This window comes from Phyllobates terribilis, unplaced genomic scaffold, assembly GCF_046119375.1.
Source record: "Phyllobates terribilis strain yellow unplaced genomic scaffold, ASM4611937v1 Scaffold_5__5_contigs__length_657084704, whole genome shotgun sequence".
NCBI classification, from domain to species: domain Eukaryota; kingdom Metazoa; phylum Chordata; class Amphibia; order Anura; family Dendrobatidae; genus Phyllobates; species Phyllobates terribilis.
In genome coordinates, this window is record NW_027362765.1 from 394621358 (window position 1) to 394640977 (window position 19620).

The window sequence follows — 19620 nt, forward strand, 5'->3', positions numbered from 1 at the left end:
GGTGAGGAGGAGGAGCGTCCACGAGGAGGACATCGCTACTGATAAGCGACAGCCTGACTGTACATAGTTACCCGTCAGGGTAAGAGAAGAAAAGATTTGATAAAAGTTCATCCCGGCTGGGGACTATTACCTGTTGTTTGCTAAAAGTTACCCGGAAACGGGTCAGTAATATCCGGCTGAGGACTGGGAGCAGCCAACCCTCTGTGAACCATCCGGCTGTGGACTGGGAGCAGCCAATCCAGGTAAATAGTTGCACTTCTTAAAGTGCCCTCTATTGGTTTTATAAACGTTGCAACAACAGATCTCAGAACAAAAACCCGTTTGGCGTGGCGGAAGACGTGGTCCAACGGCTGGATCACCTATGCCTTGCAGCCACGCCCAGGGCCTACGTTGAGGGTTTACGAACGGGTCCCTCATGTTCAGAAGTTTTGCCAAGTTTGCACCTTAAGAAGAATGGACACCTGGTCGCAGAAAGAACTGTGACCTGTTGAAAAGAGACTTCGCCGTTGATATGCTGCTGATGATGTTTTATATGTTTTCTACTAAAAAGAATGTTTTATATATTGGTGAAAAGAGAAAATGTTTCCCATAAAGGGAAAAAAATAAATAAATTTTGCATGTCCTAATTTGCACTGTCTTTTGCTCTGTTCCAGCCCGCGGACATGCTGTGATTTACCAGGGGGGAATGTAGCGCCCCGAGGGTTCGGTCGCTACAGAGGTATTGCATCTCAATCAGATGTGCGATATCTCACTTCCAGGTAAGGATGGAGTGTGGATCAGGACCCTGACACCTGAATGCATTACACCACATTTCCTAGGAGCAGGGCGACCGATATGCTCCAAGTAGAGCACGACAGTCCCTGTCCCTGGCTGGAGTGGGAGGAGGGAACACCGAGGAAGGGGGGACCCTGTAGTGCATAGGAGGGAGAGGGCAGTTCCTGGGTGCACTTAGAAGGAGGTATAAAAGGTGGGCACCATCTTAGTCAGGAGAGTCCAGTCAGAGGAGAAGACAGGGAGCAGAGGCTCAGACCGAGCTCTGCTCCGCAGGCAGGCGGGAGAGAGCGGCCGGAGCCTGGAGGAAGGAGAAGGAAGGAAGAGGAGCGGAGGAGGCTCCAGGAACAAGGAACGAAGGGACCCCAGGGGTGTGGACCAGCGAGTCGCCACCGCACGCTCGAATCTACCTGCGTAGGGGGGTCAGGCCAAAGGGGGAGACCGGTCCCCGAAGCTAGTGGAGGAGGGGAACTACCCTCAGCTAGAAACCGGAGGCTGTGACATTTTATGTGGCGCAGCCCCTCGCTACACCCGCTAGGAAGGCACCACATAGGGTCAGGGAAACTGCACCAACGTTCTCCCGAGAAGGCCCGAGGCAGCTGGACAGAAGCGAGGTCACTGGTGGGGTATGACAGGCCAGAGAAAGGACACACAAAGGGGGTCCTGTGAAACGCTCCAAAGTTATCTGGGAGTAGGCCGAGCCCCTCACCTGGTGAGCACAGTGCGACGGGGGACGTTATGACCAGCTGGAGTAACGTGGATAAAGAACTGTGAGTAAAAATCCTGGACTGCATTACAGGACTCTGTGTTGTTACTGCTGCTCCCGCGCAACATCACCACCAACATCCGCACTCGCTGCCCTGAGGCTATACTCCTCCCGTGGGGAGTTATACTACCCTCTGCTGCACCCACAACACCAGCCTCAGCAGTCTGCCCTGCAGCGGCGGTTCACTCTGACCGCAATCCACGGGTGGCGTAGTCGGACATTTAATCACAAAACCCTATAAATAGACTGCCATTTGGATTGACCGCCCTGAGCCACGCAAGGACTACAACCCCCAGCATCCACAAAAGGTCCGGTTCCGGGTATCCCGACACACACACGGCCCAGGGGGCGCGTCAGATAGTTGATAAGTTGCCGAGTTGAAGCAACTCCTTTTAAATCAGGTCATATCTATAATTTACAGATCTGTAACCTGTAGTGTGAATAAGCTCCAATAATTTACTAATAGAAGCCGGATCCATATAGAAAATTCTATGGGACCAATTCAACATTTGCAAACTTTTTTTTAAAGTTACTTTCTTTTTTTGTCTTTTTTTATCAGTTGACATGTTTTTGCTCCAAATTTTTCAAAATGGCGCTCGTGTTTCATATATTTTCCACAAAATAAAAAAAATGCTCTTTATTTTTGTCTTTAACCTGTTTTGTGCAAAAAAATTGCTTTAAATGCTAAAATAATGTTGCCAAATTTGCACAAAAATTTCAAGTGTATATAAAATCACTCCAGGGGTGGAAAGGGGACTGGAGACATTTAGAAAACTAAAACCACGCTCAGACTGACGAACATAAAAAAAAAGCGAACACATATAAAATTGTCTTTAAAAAGGGGGCAAATTAAAAGAATTTGGCGCAAATTAAAAACAACCAAAAAAAAAAACAAGCAAAAACTAGCCCAAAAAAATGTGCAAATGTAATGATGAATTGGACCCTATCTATTCCTCTGGCTTCTTGAAATTCTAGAGCAGTCAGATGTTATCAGTTCTGAAAAAAAAAAAAAGAAAAACCCCCAGTGCAGAGAACTTTCATGTATGACATATGACAGTCTGCAGCGCCAGCAATTCTAAGACATATATTTCAGGAACGTTGGCCAGTAAGCTTTCAACACACAGACTTTCCAGCACAAGTAACCTATGACTTCACTGTATGTGTAGGGTGTCTACATAGAACAATGCATTTCAAGGCAAAGATGTCCTTCACGAACGTAGAGCGGAAAGGAACAATCCCAGAAGTGAAATTAGGCTTTGGTCTTGCCAGTTTTTTTCTGCTCTTTATTTCCCAGCTATTAAAACACTGTGTTATTTTTTTTAGTAGCTCCGTGTCTGATTAGACCAAACTAATTGACTTAAATAGAAATTCAAGACCTAATTTCCAGCCCCTGTGAGGTTATTTCAGGAATGGAGTTGAGATCTGTTTATAATTCTTCCTTGTTGGGTGTCTGGATTATGTAGACCCAGTGACCTGCCCTGAGGAATAAATCTCCGATCACAGCGTTTCCATACTTTCTACGAATTTTACTTGCTGATTTTTGAAAACAAAGAAGTGAAGCGTTTCTTGTAATTCTTGGGTCTGTTTCACACATTCCGTTTTCGCCCTTATGGGAGTCTCAATGACCCGGCCATGTTAGAGCAGAAACATTTCCATCAATACTACTTGTCATCAAATATTCATATGTATTATGCAGATTTAATCTTTCTTCCCAAGATCAATTTAAGGGTTTTTTCAGCCAAAAAATATAAATTAAGAAATTATAGAGCTGAGTAAAATAATTTGCAGGACCTTGGTCCAGTGGCCACATCGGTTGTCTGTTGCTGCCGGACCGGGAGATCTGTGAACCTTCTACTACCTGCCACAGAGCTTCTTCTGATTAGTAGGCCTGATGTGACGCTATTATCTTCAGGGGTGCACCTACAAGGAAGGGGGCATAGTGACTTAAAATATATTTTCGGGAGGCATGATGAATATAGATTTCTTCCGAGGCATAGTGGTTAAAGATCTCTTCAGAGGGAACAGTGTACAGTGGATACAGATTTCTGCAGGGGGAACAATGGATAGAGATTTCTTCAGGGGCCACAGTGGATAATGATTTATTCAGGGGTACAATAGTTAAAGATTTTTTCAGGGAGCACAGCGAAAAAGATTTTTTCAGGGGGCATATCGGATAAAGATTTTGCAGGGGACAAAGTAGATAGATTTCTTCAGGAGGTACAGTGGATAAAGATTTTGCAAGGGGCACAGTAGATAAAGATTTCTTCAGGGGGCAGAGTGGATAAAGATTTCTTTGAGCAGCACTATAATAACACTGTTATTTTTAGGGCACAGCGTCAGGTTGTGCTGTAGAATCCAGGAGCAGAGGGAAATCTGCAGAGATGAGCTGTGGCTGGTAGAAGTCATACTGGTGGTCTGGGCCAGATGGAGAAGAAAAGAATGAGAACTCCAATCACAGAAGACATCGCCTGTAAGGTAGCTAAATGTAGAGGTTTAATTGCACTAACGACTTTGTGTAATCAGTAGTGTAGTCACTTTTTGGTCTGCAGTCTGATGATGTTGGTAACATTTTTGTTTGGGAAACAACAACTCTCAGCCTACCCTTACCATTGTACAGCGGGGTTATTCACTGTTTTGATGTTGATGACTTATCCTAATAATATCAGAACCAGCCCCCAACATACCCCACATTAAATTTCTGGCTGCACCCCTGGTTGTCTAAGCAATAGGAATATGCAGTCCGCCAGCCCCCTTCACATGCAACACGGATCACGTGCCAACAAAGTAAAACGCTGTCCTGTATTGAGCAAGGGATTGGAAGTGGCACTGCTGAATTCGGGACTGGAGAGGATACCTGAAGGTTTGGGAACCTGGCATAGTCGAGTTGTATTAATAAGTGATAAAACTTACTTTTTAAAGCTTATTTATGTATATTGTTGGGCATTATAATATCTTCAATACATATTTAACCATGTAAATTTCGGTAAGCAAAAATTAACTAAAGTTTTGACTGCCAGAATCAAACGGGCAAAATAAAAAAAAATTATTCACATCTCCCAAAATAGAACGTTATTCCATATACCAAGGATATGGGATTGTTTTGGATTCGCTGAAGCAGAAGCGGTAAGATGTTGCTAGGCCGGTGTCAGCGGTCAGGCAGAGCGGCGTGCATTGCTTTTCCGGTGGCCACGGCCCTCTTCCTGAAGCCGTGGGCCTCAGGGGAATGCCCGCCGAGATCCCAGTCTACACATGCACCGGCTCGGGCGGCGATTTCCCTGTAGATCACGGCTTCAGGAAGATGGCGGCGGCCGCCGGAAAAGCAATGCACGCCGCTCTGCCTGACTGCCAACACCAGCTCAGCAGCATGTCACTGCTTCAGTCGCCCGGTTCCTGAGGGAGGGATCCTGCTTCCTATGACCCCGCTCCAACACCACCGCAACTCCCCGGTAAGCTACGTTTGGAACATAAGACAAACCCCCCCATTGTCTTCCCAAATTTTGAGGGAAAAAAGTGCATCTTATGGTCTGAAAAATACGGTATATCTCCTGAATTTGTCACTCACTCTGAAAAACAGTTTAACTCAGTCTTGCTCAGAACAAAGTACAGTGCCAGATCATTGTGGTGTCAAGTTCAAAGTTGATTGTAGACTAAGAAGAGGGGTGGAGGAATCAGGAGCATGGTGAAAAAACAGGCAGGGGGGAACACAGAAAGATCTTCTTGAGATTTTATCTCAGCACACAGCTGGATTCACATCTACACTGCTCAGTACTACTATATAATTTCCAAGTTCTATATGTGTGCTAACTAGGGAAAAAAGAGAAGTAATCCCTCTATGTGTGGTGTGCTGTGATGTGTATGGGAGACATCATAGTAGTTAGTCTCCTCCCACCAGCTCAGAGTCAATTGTAAATTAAGTGATAAAGCCTGCAGAGGTGAAGACTGCTGAAAATGCATAATAAGTTATTAAATGGACAGAAATAGTCTTATTACTTATATACACAGACACTTACTGGAAAGTTGTTACACTTTAAGACCTTCATACCCATGAGAATAAAATCAGTCAAAACCCCTGATTTTGGCATAACCAACTGACCATTTTCCTCTGTAGAAAAAACATGCATGCTCAACCAAGCCGAATATTCATGTGTATGGGAGGTCTAGAGGGATAGCTATCGGGCAAATGACAGCTATCTAGGGTGTATGGACATCGTTAGGCCAGGGATACACTGAGAATTTTTGTAGCACTACTTAATTTAGTTAAAATATATGCAGTCCAAAGGAATACAAGGAGCGGTATGCAATCTTATGGACAGTCAGTAACTGTCAGCTATAGTCACTGTCAGTGACAGCTTAGACTAATTGCCATGGATTGGAAAAATTTAGCTATAACCCAGCAGCTCAGTCTTTTTCAGAAACGACTCCATAATTTGACAGTTCTTTGGTCTTAGTTGGGTTGGAAAATGGAAGAATGTTAGGGAATAAAGAGAAGGACTCCAAGTAAGGCGGTAAGTCAATCTCCAGGTGCAAGTGTTTCCAGGGACCAGGGGAGACTCAGAGCTCGAGCTGTATGGCCCAGCTGAGTGAGGAACAGCTGCTTACTGATCATACGATGCAGCAAAGAACAGCGTAGCATTGTATTACCCAGTGTACTGTTCCAGCTTGTATAATATGTCAGAATAGTAGTGTGTCCTTATATCAGACTGGCTGTATCCTAAGTATGAAATAAGCTATGGGACTTAAACATGGATGACCCATTTTCTAAAAGCCCCCATACACATTAGAGGAAAGTTGCCTGAATCTGCTGGTGGGACAAGCCTACTATCCGATACGTCTTCCGGTTCTCCCCTGACAGTTGGAGAAGATAGGGGTCGGGCAGCAGAAATATCATCTCTCGACCCTTTTGTGTTCGGAAATGGTAAGCTGGTGTTTAGAGGAGTCTGGGAACGGCTTTCTCCCCTCTGCCCATATGGGGGAGTTGGATGAGATAGCTGTCATCTGAACAAAAGATTGTTCAACAGAGATCTAAAGCGTATGGCCATCTGAAAATAAAGTGTAACACCTAGTGAATGATGAGACTCCTTCATTCTTTACATGGACACAGCTCTGTATATTCCAGATTGTCTATAGTTGGTACTGCAGCTCTTTCCTATTCAGTTGTAAAGTAGAAAGAGGCCATAATGCTCACTGGAGATCCATGCCCCCCTCATTTTGCTGACTGACAGGAGTCCAGAGTCAGACCCTACCAATCAAACATTAATGACCTATCCTAAATACTAAAAACCCCCGAGGACATAGAAAAACTATAAACAAAAAAGGACTCTAAATTTTAATAATACAAATTCAATTAGTTATAGCAACATGCCAGCAAAAACCCCAACAGGCTGCAATTCACTTTACAACCACTGGGGGCCAAATATAGACACATACTGCATAGCATAAACATCTCCATACAGAGTATCACAAAATCATCTTTTTTTTTTAAAATGTGGTAATTTCATGCCACTCATCTTGGGATATATTGTGCTAAGAGGAAAGATAAGGAAGAATACTGTATGAATCCATTCACTACCAAAGAACAACAATATTAACCCCTTCACGACCTATGACATATAGGTATGTCATAGGTCGTGTCCCTCTCTTCGATGCAGGCTCCGGTGCTGAGCTCGCATCTTTCCTGGCACATGACAGCTGATTTGAAGCCATGCTATGAGTAGCACAATCGAATCACCCAATCTATGGTATTGCATAATATTGTAGAATGTAAGCTTGCGGGCAGGGACCTCACTCCTAATGTAACTGTTTAAACTGTCTTAAATTGTATTGAATTTATGGTCTGTACATGTCCCCACTTAACTGGAAAGTGCTGCGGAATATGTTGACGCTATGTAAATAAAAAAATATTATTATTATTATAATCTATCAAAATATAAAATAAATGAATCCGAAATGGTAAATGGCGTGCCGAGAAAAAAAAAATCGAAACTCCAAAATTACGTTTTTTGGGAAACCGCAATATTGCAATAAAATGCAATAACAGGCAATCAAAACATCATATCTATCCCAAAATCGTATCAGTAAAAACTTCAGTTTGTCGCACAAAAAATATGCCCTCAACCAGCCGCAGAGCCAAAAAAATAGAGACTCTATGGGTCTCGGAAAATGACGCTTTTTTTTTTACACAAAGTTTGGATTTTGTTTTCACCACTTAAATAAAAAAGAACCTATACATGTTTGGTTATTACCAAGCTCAGTCTCTGCTACTTTTATTGTTGTTCACACCTTCAACTCTGCTGCAACTAGGTACCTGATAATAGACTCACCTCTGCTTTCCTGGTGCTGCCACATCTTAAGTTTTTTTGTGTCAAGTTCCTGATAACCAACTCATCTCACCGATCTTGCTGCTGCTGCATCTTCTACTCAGCAGTTCCAGTGCAGTCCGCACATTTGGTTCTGCTGCATGTAGTGCTTCCTGCTTCGCTTATCCATCTTTTGACCTGTATTCCAGCTGTATTGGTCCCTGCTGTTCTACATGCCATCCAGCAAGTGTAGCTCTGCTGGTCACCTTGGCTTACGGCTTAGAGAATGCACCTGTCCAGGTGAGTTCTTTACAACTTATCTGGTTGACTTTCAGATTACCCAGCAACAACACACATGTCCTTAAAGGGCTTTTCCTATCAACAGGATAGATGATAAATCTCTGATCACTCAGACATCCACCAAGTGGCGTAAACAGACACGATCACACAACACTGATGCTGTACTATGCATATCTATGGGACTGAAAAAGGAAGGCAAAGCACTGTACTCAGTGACCTCCATAAGTCCAATATACAGTGAATGAACCGGCCCCATTCAATCTTGACCACAGTGAGAAAAATGGGGGATTAGGACCACATTCTTGTGTGCGGTAGGGGGCTGCAAGTGCATACTTTCAGGCTGAATTCACATGTCTGAAATGCCGGGGTTAGTTCAGGGCAGGAGATCTGTTGATGGCCTGGGCACTGTGGTCCATATACACATGTGAATTCAGCCTTATTTGTATACCTTGTCAGAATAATACCTTCACGGAATTTAACAAAATAATTTGGAATATATTCAGTTCCAGTTGGGGAGGGAGGTGAAGATCACAGGAGAACTATTCACCATCAGGGGTAAACCATACAACGTATTTCAGCTTCTTGCATATTTTTCTTTCCGAATATATGTTTACAGACCAGATAGAATGAAAATCTCTATAGAGCGGTAAATTACTTCCCAAGGCTGGAGAGAAAGATGGACGCCTACAGACTAACATTATTCCCAGCCAACTTTATACTGAGGAATGCTAACATGTCAGTTACAGGCTCAATCGATATTTCCAAAGAATCCTTACCAAAGAATCAAAAGCGTCCCCCCTTCTGGTGCCTCACACCACTACACCCGACCATCCTGGGAATGGACAGCCCAACCTTAATGTCCATTCCCTCACGCGATTTCCAGTCCTCAATTAAGAAAAGTCTCTGATTGTTTGCTCTGATGGTTGTTCAGAAGGGGCAGCCACATACAGGTCCCTACGCCCGTAGGAAAGAACTAGAGTGCTAGCCTGTCCAGCCATTTTTATGGACCATATAGCCATCACATAGACTACCATTATTAGTCAATCAATGATAAAAGTTAATGAGCCATAAATTGAAAAACATCATAATATGAGCACATTGTCGTTATCTTTTTTAGTTGTTTGGATTTTAAAGAAAAGTAGTATTTTTCTAGTGTCTACTTACAACTGAAATCCTTCAAACTGATAAATGGAAAGCTGCAATATCACTGCCATCTGTAAACGAATAAATAGTTGGAAAAACATGTAGGGAGACTGAACCACACATCAGTCTTGTGAAAGGAAACCAACCGTTGGTGATGCCTCTAGTGGATGTGACGTGGAGGAAATAACCCACTGGTGGCACTCCTGGTAGCATCTAGAACCATCCATTATTGACATTAGGAAATCAAACCACCCATTGGAGGTGCTAAACCACTCGTCAGTGCTGTGGGGGAACTACCCGTTGGCAGCACTCCTGATAAAAAAAGGGGTAGGGGAAATACCGATTGGTAAATCTCTTAGTGGCGAACAGAGAATGTAAAAAATTTTGAGACAGGCTTTTAGGGAACCACCCATTGTTGACACTCTTGTTAGCGTCCCGAACCACCCACTGGAGGTGATGAACCACTCATCAGTGGTGTGGGGGAACTACCTATTGGCAGCACTGGTGACCCTTGGTAGCATCTAGAACCAGCCATTGGTGGAGTTGGGAGATTGAACTACCCAGTGAAGGCGCTGAACCACCCGCTAGTGGAGTGGGGGAACTACCCATTGGCAGCACTCCTGGTAAAAAAGGGGTAGGGGAACCACTCCTTGGTGAATCTCTTAGTGGCATCCAGATAATGGAAAAAATTTGGAGATGGCTTTTTAGGGAACCACCCATTGTTGCCACTCTTGATAGCATCCAGAACCACCCATTGGAGGTGCTGAACCACTCGTCAGTGGTGTGGGGGAACTACCTATTGACAGCACTGGTGATTAAGGCACGGAATCCACCCATTGGTGGCTCTCTTAGTGTTGACTAGGTAATGGAAAAAGGGTGGAGAAGGACTTTAAGAGAACCACCCATTTTTGGTGCTATTGGAAGCATCTAGAACCAGCCATTGGTGGCGTTGGGAGATTGAACTAACCAGTAAAGGCGCTGAACCACCAGCTAGTGGAGTGGGGGATCTACCTATTGGCGGCATTCCTGGTGGTGTCCAGATAAAGGAAAAGGGTTGGTGTGGAGGAATTTTAAGTAAAATCTATTCAATATGAATCTCTACATAAATAATACAAAAAATTAGAATACCTACTGTTGCCAGGTAACTGCATCCACCTCTCTGCCAGCCACCTTCATAAAGCTGCAACACAAAACAAACTTCTTATAGTACATGAAAGCATGAAAGTCACAACTACAGTATCTTACCTATCACCTGGGACATAGGGCATATCAATAAATAGAAAGGAATAAGTCCAGCGCATAAAAAATCCATTCTTCATTTATTTCATAGCTTCAAATGGTAAAAACATATGTGGCACCCCAGGGGTCTGGTTTCCACAGTAATGTAATGTTATGTCTGAGAGCAGGTGGGAGGTCCTTTGGTCAGGGATCCTGTGCATGCCACACCTCCTGCCCAGTCTTGGGAGGGGAAGGACTTCCCCTATATAAACCCGGGGCTGAAGCAGGGTTAGTCAGTCAAGGAGAGTAGAGACAAGAAGCAGCATAGGAAGAAACAGCAGAAGCTCAGTGGGAGCAATACTACTACGAGTCAGGGGCTGGCAGCTGCAGAGCTTGCCCTGACTGAGAAAATTTTCTTACCGGACCCGGAGTCCGAGGCTGTGGGGACTAACTCCTACCCAGCAGCAGAATCCATCAGGCAGGGGATTTCAGGTCCTCTGGCCAAGAAGCCCGAAGGCACGGTCACACGCGTGGGACCAGCACCGCCATCGTGGAGCGGAAGCCATTAGAAGGCCCCGAGTCACCGGCCATACGGGTGAGCACCACACGGTACACTCAGGGACGTGGGCTACTTATACCCGCTTCTAGCAAGGTAGCCAGAAGAGTACAGTCAGTTTGGGAGGCCTACAACTCCGCCTGGCCAGGGGAGATCCCATCTGCTCAAGGACTGACCAGGCCCCAATCGCTAGCCAGTACTCCGGGAGGGTCTATCGTTGTCACCAGTAAAGACCCTGAACTACACCGTACCGTCTCCGAGTGGTTCCTGCTACCCCCATCATCCACATCTGCTGCCCTGAGGCCATACCCCTCCCGTTGGGGGTTATTCAATCTACGCTGCACCATCCATCCACCGGCCTCAGCGGACTGTCCTGCAGCGGCAGCTCCATAGCTGCATTCAACGGGTGGCGTAGTCGTACAACATCTACCGCTGATACATCGCCGCTCAGTTTGACTCCCTGGGCACGGACCGGGTCACCGCCACGAGACTACAACCCTCAAGAGATCCGGCTCCGGGTAAGCTCCCGCGTGCGCAACGCAGCGCGACACAGGCCCAGGGGCGCGTCAACTTTGGCGTAGTCGGCAGGATTTCGTGCCCGCAACCACCGGGTACTGCGTGCCTGAAAAAGAGACTTTTCAAACTTACCTGTGGTGAAGATTCCCGCCATCCGGCGCCATCTTCAGCCTTCTTCCCGCCATCGGTGAAGTTTCCCGCCATCCGGCGCCATCTTCTGCCTTCTTCCCGCCATCCGTGGAGTTTTCCCGCCATTGGACGCCATCTTGAGGACGCCGCGCGGGAAGAAGAGGGGCGTGGACTCCGAAAGCGCGCGAGAACTGAAGCCCCGCCTCACGTCCGGACGTTGCGTAAGGTCCTGGAAGGAGCCCAGCAGACGCCGACGTCACAGGAGCGCGACGGAAGGTCCTCAACCCTGACGATCCACTGCGGAGCCGCGGCCTACGGAAGAGGATCATCGCAAGGTAGGCCACGGTCCACTAGGGGGGAGGAAGATGTCGGATACGGAGGAGAGCTTCACTGCCTCAACCCCCGCCAGTGCTACCGCTGCTGCAGTTATGCCCTTCACCATGCCCTATATCCCGGGAGCAGCTTGGCTACCCCAGTACTCAGGGGAGTCACATACCCTGCATGACTTTAGAGAAAAGCTGGATAGCCTCTTCCAGGTGTACCTCCTCACAGAAGAGCAAAAAGTGAGCATCCTGGTGGCCCAACTAACCGGGGCAGCCAAAAGGGAAGTAAAATCCTGGCCACCTGGGAGGAAGACTGTCGCAGGGATACTAACCCGGCTGAAGGACACCTTTGATACCCGCACCTCAGCCGAGATTAAGCTTAGATTCTACGGGTGCAAGCAGCGAGCGCATGAGAGTATAAGGGACTATGCACTAAACCTACAAGAGGCCCTGAGGGCCATTAAGCAGACCGACCCTGATGGAGTGGGAAACGAGGACAGGCTGTTGACCGAACAGTTTATAGAGGGACTGTATTGTAATACCCACCGAACCCAGTTGCGGGCAATGGCCTTACAGGATCCCCATCTGGGCTTTGCACAGTTCAAGGACAGAGCCATCAGGGTGCTCCGAGAACCGGCACCGGGTGGCGCTGTGACCCACAGGCGCCCTGCTATCACTTACCACCAGGAGGCGGCGCCCTTGTCGGCAGGGCCTGTGGGAGCTGATGCGCAGGCTTTGGACAATGATCCGGCTCCAGACCTACACCATCAGGTCCAAGAGCTAGCTAAGAGCGTTGCTGCGTTAACCCGAACTGTGCAGTCTTTACAGGCTTCCATCCCAGGGAAGATCCAGCTGGCATCCGGACCGGAGGACATCCCGTGGCGTCGACCAAGGAGGACCCCACCGGCCAGAGGAAGACCCAGTGACCGATACAGCGAGGACGGACGACCCATCTGCCGCCGCTGCAATCAACCCGGACATATGGCAAGGTACTGTTCTTTAAACGGGCACAACCTGGGGTAGAGGGCCAACCCCCAGGAAAAAGATCACCAGGCCCATCGAACTGGCGCGACAGATATGTGGGAGGACGTCCAGTCTTGCCTGTGGTACTGGATGGCATTCCCATGAGTGCTCTACTGGACACCGGGTCACAGGTCACCACCATCCCGTACGTGCTCTTTAAGCAGTACTGGAATGACTCGGATATTACCCGCTACCCTGACGACGACTTGAGTATCATCGCCAGCAATGGCCAGCCCGTGCCACAGATCGGATTTAAAGAGGTGACCATCAAAATCGGTAGAGTCGAACTGGCAGCCCAGGGACTGATCATTGTAGATATTGACAAACATGAGAGTCACCCAAAAATAACTCTAGGAACTAATGTAATTGAAAATTGTCTTGCAGAGGTGATTTTCCTTCTACAGCAGGTTGCCAAGAACGCCAGCTCCGGCGAGCAGCGGGTGCTCCAGAAAGAGATCCGGGCACTGATGCGACGGCAACAGGTGGAACTCTCCGGCGGTGAGATTGGTAGCGTAAGAATGTGTGACCCTTTCCCTATTGCCATGCCCCCAAAAAGTGAAATGATGATTTGGTGCCGGGCAGCTATTGGTCCGAGAGGTAGAGATTACCAGGCAATGGTAGAACCAGTTTACTCAGACAGTAGGCCCACCATTTTGACAGCACGGGGGGTGGTCAATGTACGCCATGGGAGGGTGCCTGTTCGCATAATCAATATCGGGGAGAGGGAAGTGTACCTGCCCCGGTATGCCACGCTAGCCAAATTATATACCATCAACCAAAACTCTATACAGTCTGTGGAACCCTTGCCTCCATCTCACCCGGAGGAAGGTAACGGCTCTAAGAAAGTAATGGAGGATTGGTGTCAGCAACTACACTTGGGAACTGACTCCACTCCCTCCCACCAGAAACAGGGAGTCTACCGGGTGGTTCAAGAGTATGAGAGAGTGTTTAGTAAACACCCGTTAGACTTCGGGCGAGTCAAGGGGGTAGAACACCGCATCCCCACGGGAGATCATCCTCCCATAAAAGAGAGGTATCGACCCGTACCCCCTGCACATTACCAACACGCCAAGGGGATGCTTAGAGACATGAAGGAGGCTGGGGTAATCCGAGATAGCTGTAGCCCCTGGGCAGCCCCACTAGTTTTAGTCAAAAAGAAAGACAACACTATGAGGATGTGTGTAGATTACCGGAAAATCAACCGTATCACACACAAGGATGCGTACCCTTTACCAAGGATAGAGGAGTCTTTGGCTGCTTTAAGATCTGCTAACTTCTTCTCCACCTTGGATCTCACTAGCGGGTACTGGCAGGTTCCTGTAGCAGAGGTGGACCGGGAGAAGACCGCATTCACCACCCCGATGGGACTTAGTGAGTTTACCTGCATGCCGTTTGGACTTTGTAACGCACCAGGAACCTTCCAACGATTAATGGAGTGCTGTCTGGGACACAAAAACTTCGAGACGGTCCTGTTGTACCTGGACGATGTCATCGTATATTCCAAGACTTATGAGGACCACCTGAAACATCTGGCGGAAGTGTTCGAAGCCCTGGCAAGTTACGGCCTGAAGGTGAAGCCCTCTAAGTGTCACCTCCTGAAGCCAAAGGTGCAGTACCTGGGACACGTGGTGAGCGCTGACGGAGTGGCTCCCGACCCTGATAAGATCACCGCAATTAAGGAATGGCCAAGTCCCTCCAGTGTAAAGGAAGTGCGGCAGTTCCTCGGGTTGGTAGGCTATTACCGCAGATTCATCCCCGGTTTCACCAAAAAGGCAGCACCTATGCAGGACCTCCTGATAGGCCAGTCCCGGAAGGCCAAGAACCAGAAGCCGCCCTTCAAATGGGAGGAGCTGGAAGAAGAGTCCTTCCGCCAGCTGAAGATGGCCCTCACGGGGGATGAAATCCTGACGTACCCGGATTATAGCCAGCCCTTTATCCTCTACACCGACGCCAGTAACATCGGGCTAGGAGCCGTACTGTCCCAGATTCAGCAAGGGAAAGAACGAGTAATCGCCTACGCCAGCCGAAAACTGCGACCCACCGAAAGGAACCCCGAGAATTACAGCTCATTTAAGCTAGAGTTCCTGGCCGTGGTATGGGCAGTCACCGAGCGCTTTAAGCATTACCTCGCTTCTTCCCGGTTCACCGTGTACACGGATAACAACCCGCTGACACACCTGGACACGGCAAGACTCGGTGCCCTGGAGCAGAGGTGGATGGCCCGTCTGTCCAACTACGAGTTCACAATCAAATACCGGGCAGGACGCTCCAATACCAACGCGGACGCCCTGTCCAGGATGCCCAACCTGCCGGACGGAGGAGAAGATCCGGAGGGACTGGAAGAAGTTGAACTCCCTGCGTTCCACCGTCATGGGACTATTCAGTATTCCCACCAGGTAAGGAGTAAGCAGACTGCTACGTTGAACCCCTTACCCCACTACAACTGGGCGGAAACGCAAGACAGCGACCCTGCCGTCCGACTAGTGAAGGAGATGCTGACTCGGCCGGAGGCTCGCCTTGAACCAGACGCTCCGGAGGAAGCCAAACAACTATGGGCAGAGAAGAGTCGACTGTTCCTTTACAAAGGGAAGTTGTGCCGCAGAATGGTTAACTCCCGGACGCATGAATTACTCTGGCAAGTAGTGGTGCCACGAAGGGATGCAGCCATGGTGATGGAGGCATACCACGACGGAGCTGGGCACTTCGGGTGGAAGAAGCTGGAGTTCCTGCTGCGCGAGCGGTTCCACTGGGTAGGCATGAGGGGAACCATTGAGAAGTGGTGCAGAGACTGTGGCCCGTGCAACCTGAGAAGGAAGGACCGTGCCAGCCAGAAGACTCCCCTGCAGTCCATCGTCACCCGGCAACCGTTGGAACTGGTAGCCTTGGATCATGTAAAACTGACCCCAAGCAGAAGTGGCTATGTCTACGCGTTAACCATCGTGGATCATTACTCCCGGTTTCTGGTTGTCGTCCCCGTCAAGGACTTAACGGCTTAAACAGCAGCTAGAGCCTTCCAGCAGCACTTTTGCCGTCCACACGGGTACCCGGACCAAGTGCTGACGGACCAGGGACCTGCCTTTGAAGCGGAGGTCTTCCAGGAATTCTGCAATCTGTATGGCTGCCGGAAGATAAGGACGACACCCTACCATCCGCAAACTAATGGACTTTGTGAGAAAATGAACCAGGTGGTAATGGATCTTCTAAAAACGTTGCCCCTGGAAGAACGCAGTCTGTGGCCTGAGAAGTTGCCCGATCTGGTGGACCTATACAACCACATCCCGGTAGGTTCCACCAACTGTACCCCGGCTTACCTAATGAGGGCAAGACCTGGTAAGTTACCTGTTGACCTGGAAATGGGAGTCCTGACACCCGAGGACACTTCACCAGAAACAGACTGGGACACAGAGAGGCAGCAGCAGTACCGGAGAGTACAGGAGAGCGTGGAGCGAAGTCTCTGTCAGGCTAGGGAAAGACAAGAGAAAACTTACAACCAGTATGCTCCCGCTGTTCCCCTGGTACCCGGAGAGCAGGTCTTGAAGAGGAAGAGACGGCTCCACAAGTTGGACGACCAGTGGGAGAAGGACCCGTACACCGTACTGCCCTCAAGCCACGAGAACCCGAAGGTTTGTACCATCAGTAAAGACGGAGGGGAAACCACAGCCATCGTATCCCGGGACCACCTGAAGAAGTGTCCCGAACAACTGAGGAACCCTGAAGAGGAACAAGAAGACCATCGACCCGTAGAGGAAAGGGAAGATATGGTTAGTACTGTGCTCGGGGACTTCCCTCGGTCTTGGACTCAAGTCAATGGTGCAGTTGTGGTACCCGTACTCACCTTCCTCCAACCAGCATCCCAAGCACCTACGGAGCAACAGGTAGAGCTGGAAGAACAGCCAGTCCAGGAGGCAGAAGACCCCGCACCCGCAGACCAGGAGGGTCAACCCTCTGCTTGCAGTGAGCCTGCCATATCCCTAGTGAGCCAGGGAACTCGTAGACAGCTGCCCAGTTTACCCTTGACAGCTCCTACACCCTGTAGTTCGGGGCCAGACAGTCAGCTCCGTAGGTCCACTAGAGCCACTAGAGGCCAGTTACCCGCACGTTGGAGGATTTGAAGTGTATAAATTGTTTTATTTATGTTTACCTGTGTATTGTTGCTTGTGTATAATTTTGTGTTTCCAGTTATTTTTAGGAATCCTTGGTGGATTTACCGGGAATCCTTGTACATAGTTGGAGCGTAACCCAGGATGGACTAGAGACTGTTAAGGACTCGGGGTAGGACAGACCCCTACCTGGTTACGTCTCCCTGTTTTGGTGAAATGGACACCTTGCTTCCCCTCAAAGACTGCACCCGGTTGCGGACACGCCGTGACCATTGTTATGTGTCTCTTTATTATAATGTGTTGGTTGTACTCTGTTATGTTTACAAAAATGTGTTTAGTCCCGGAGTACTAAATTTTACTAGGGGGGAATGTGGCACCCCAGGGGTCTGGTTTCCACAGTAATGTAATGTTATGTCTGAGAGCAGGTGGGAGGTCCTTTGGTCAGGGATCCTGTGCATGCCACACCTCCTGCCCAGTCTTGGGAGGGGAAGGACTTCCCCTATATAAACCCGGGGCTGAAGCAGGGTTAGTCAGTCAAGGAGAGTAGAGACAAGAAGCAGCATAGGAAGAAACAGCAGAAGCTCAGTGGGAGCAATACTACTACGAGTCAGGGGCTGGCAGCTGCAGAGCTCGCCCTGACTGAGAAGATTTCTTACCGGACCCGGAGTCCGAGGCTGTGGGGACTAACTCCTACCCAGCAGCAGAATCCGTCAGGCAGGGGATTTCAGGTCCTCTGGCCAAGAAGCCCGAAGGCACGGTCACACGCGTGGGACCAGCACCGCCATCATGGAGCGGAAGCCATTAGAAGGCCCCGAGTCACCGGCCATACGGGTGAGCACCACACGGTACACTCAGGGACGTGGGCTACTTATACCCGCTTCTAGCAAGGTAGCCAGAAGAGTACAGTCAGTTTGGGAGGCCTACAACTCCGCCTGGCCAGGGGAGATCCCATCTGCTCAAGGACTGACCAGGCCCCAATCGCTAGCCAGTACTCCGGGAGGGTCTATCGTTGTCACCAGTAAAGACCCTGAACTACACCGTACCGTCTCCGAGTGGTTCCTGCTACCCCCATCATCCACATCTGCTGCCCTGAGGCCATACCCCTCCCGTTGGGGTTATACCATCTACGCTGCACCATCCATCCACCGGCCTCAGCGGACTGTCCTGCAGCGGCAGCTCCATAGCTGCATTCAACGGGTGGCGTAGTCGTACAACATCTACCGCTGATACATCGCCGCTCAGTTTGACTCCCTGGGCACGGACCGGGTCACCGCCACGAGACTACAACCCTCAAGAGATCCGGCTCCGGGTAAGCTCCCGCGTGCGCAACGCAGCGCGACACAGGCCCAGGGGCGCGTCACATACGCGTTTTGACACAAAGCAGTGTGTCTTACTCATTGCTTGGTCAATGAGTAAGACGCACTGCTTTGCGTCGAAACGCGTATGTTTTTAATGTCTGGACTGTGACTTAATGGATTTTATACCATTTGAAGCTATGAAATAAATGAAGAATGGATTTTTAATGGACTTATAGCGCTGAACTTATTCCTTTCTAAGTTCTGAAAACTTGCCGCACAGCAGGATCCGTGCGCTTCAGGAGGTGGTGAGCAGACATTAACTTTTTTGTATGTATATCAATAAATAGTTTTGTAGGATTCCCAGAATACCTTACAACCTATTGATTGAAATCCCTGGCTTCTCTGGGCTTAAGAGTCCAGAGGGCGGTCCCGACCACTGATTGACAGCGGTCTATGTAGGTTTGCTCACACAAGGAAGCCTGTCATTCTACTGTAGGACTGCCCACTGGACTCATTAGTCTGAATATTTTCAGACAAAAACTGGCATGAATCGGCTGAGCTCCTCCTGTTCTATAACATGATCCATGCGGATAGGAAATCACTCTCAATGTCACAAGTTCACTTTAACTGAGTTGATAAAAAGAACAGATTTAGAAATCAGTGTGTTACATATCTGTCACACAGAAAATACACATTTTATTAAACAAAACTGTGCTACATTTGTTTCCACCTGCCATACATACATTTTGACTTCATCCAAAGCTATTTTTATTTATTTATTTATTTTTTAGTTGACATTTGTTTTATTGATGTTTTGTGTTTTCACTTTGTGTTTTCAAGTTTATATAATAAATTTACTACAAGACAGTAAATTCCAGCACTTTAAACCAGTAATGGACACTTACACGGAAGGACATTTTTCAGGTGCCCTTGCTTACAGGTACAATATGATCATACATATTTACTTATTTTAGATTCATTCAAAGCTTTTTAAGCCCATGAGGACTGGGCCAAATTTGGAAAAACATCTTTTTTTTATTTTCTTCTTTGCATTCCCATGGTTTTAGCTCTTTCTATCTCTTTGTTGGAGCTGTAAGAGGCTTTATTTTTGTTTGGGACTGGTTGTACTTTATGTTGATGTCATTTTTTGTTTGCTACATATAAATCAGTGTTTAATTTAT

The 19620-nt window shown here is 48.0% G+C and overlaps 1 protein-coding gene across 1 annotated transcript in view; it reads right to left on the reverse strand.

The window, feature by feature from the left end:
* The window catches only part of HPSE2 (heparanase 2 (inactive)), a 438762-nt gene that overhangs the window by 73141 nt on the left and 346001 nt on the right, over positions 1 to 19620 (reverse strand). The window contains exon 6 of the mRNA XM_073685001.1: positions 10409 to 10456. Coding sequence (XP_073541102.1) covers positions 10409 to 10456 — 48 coding nt within the window. The remainder of the gene's footprint in view (positions 1 to 10408; positions 10457 to 19620) is intronic.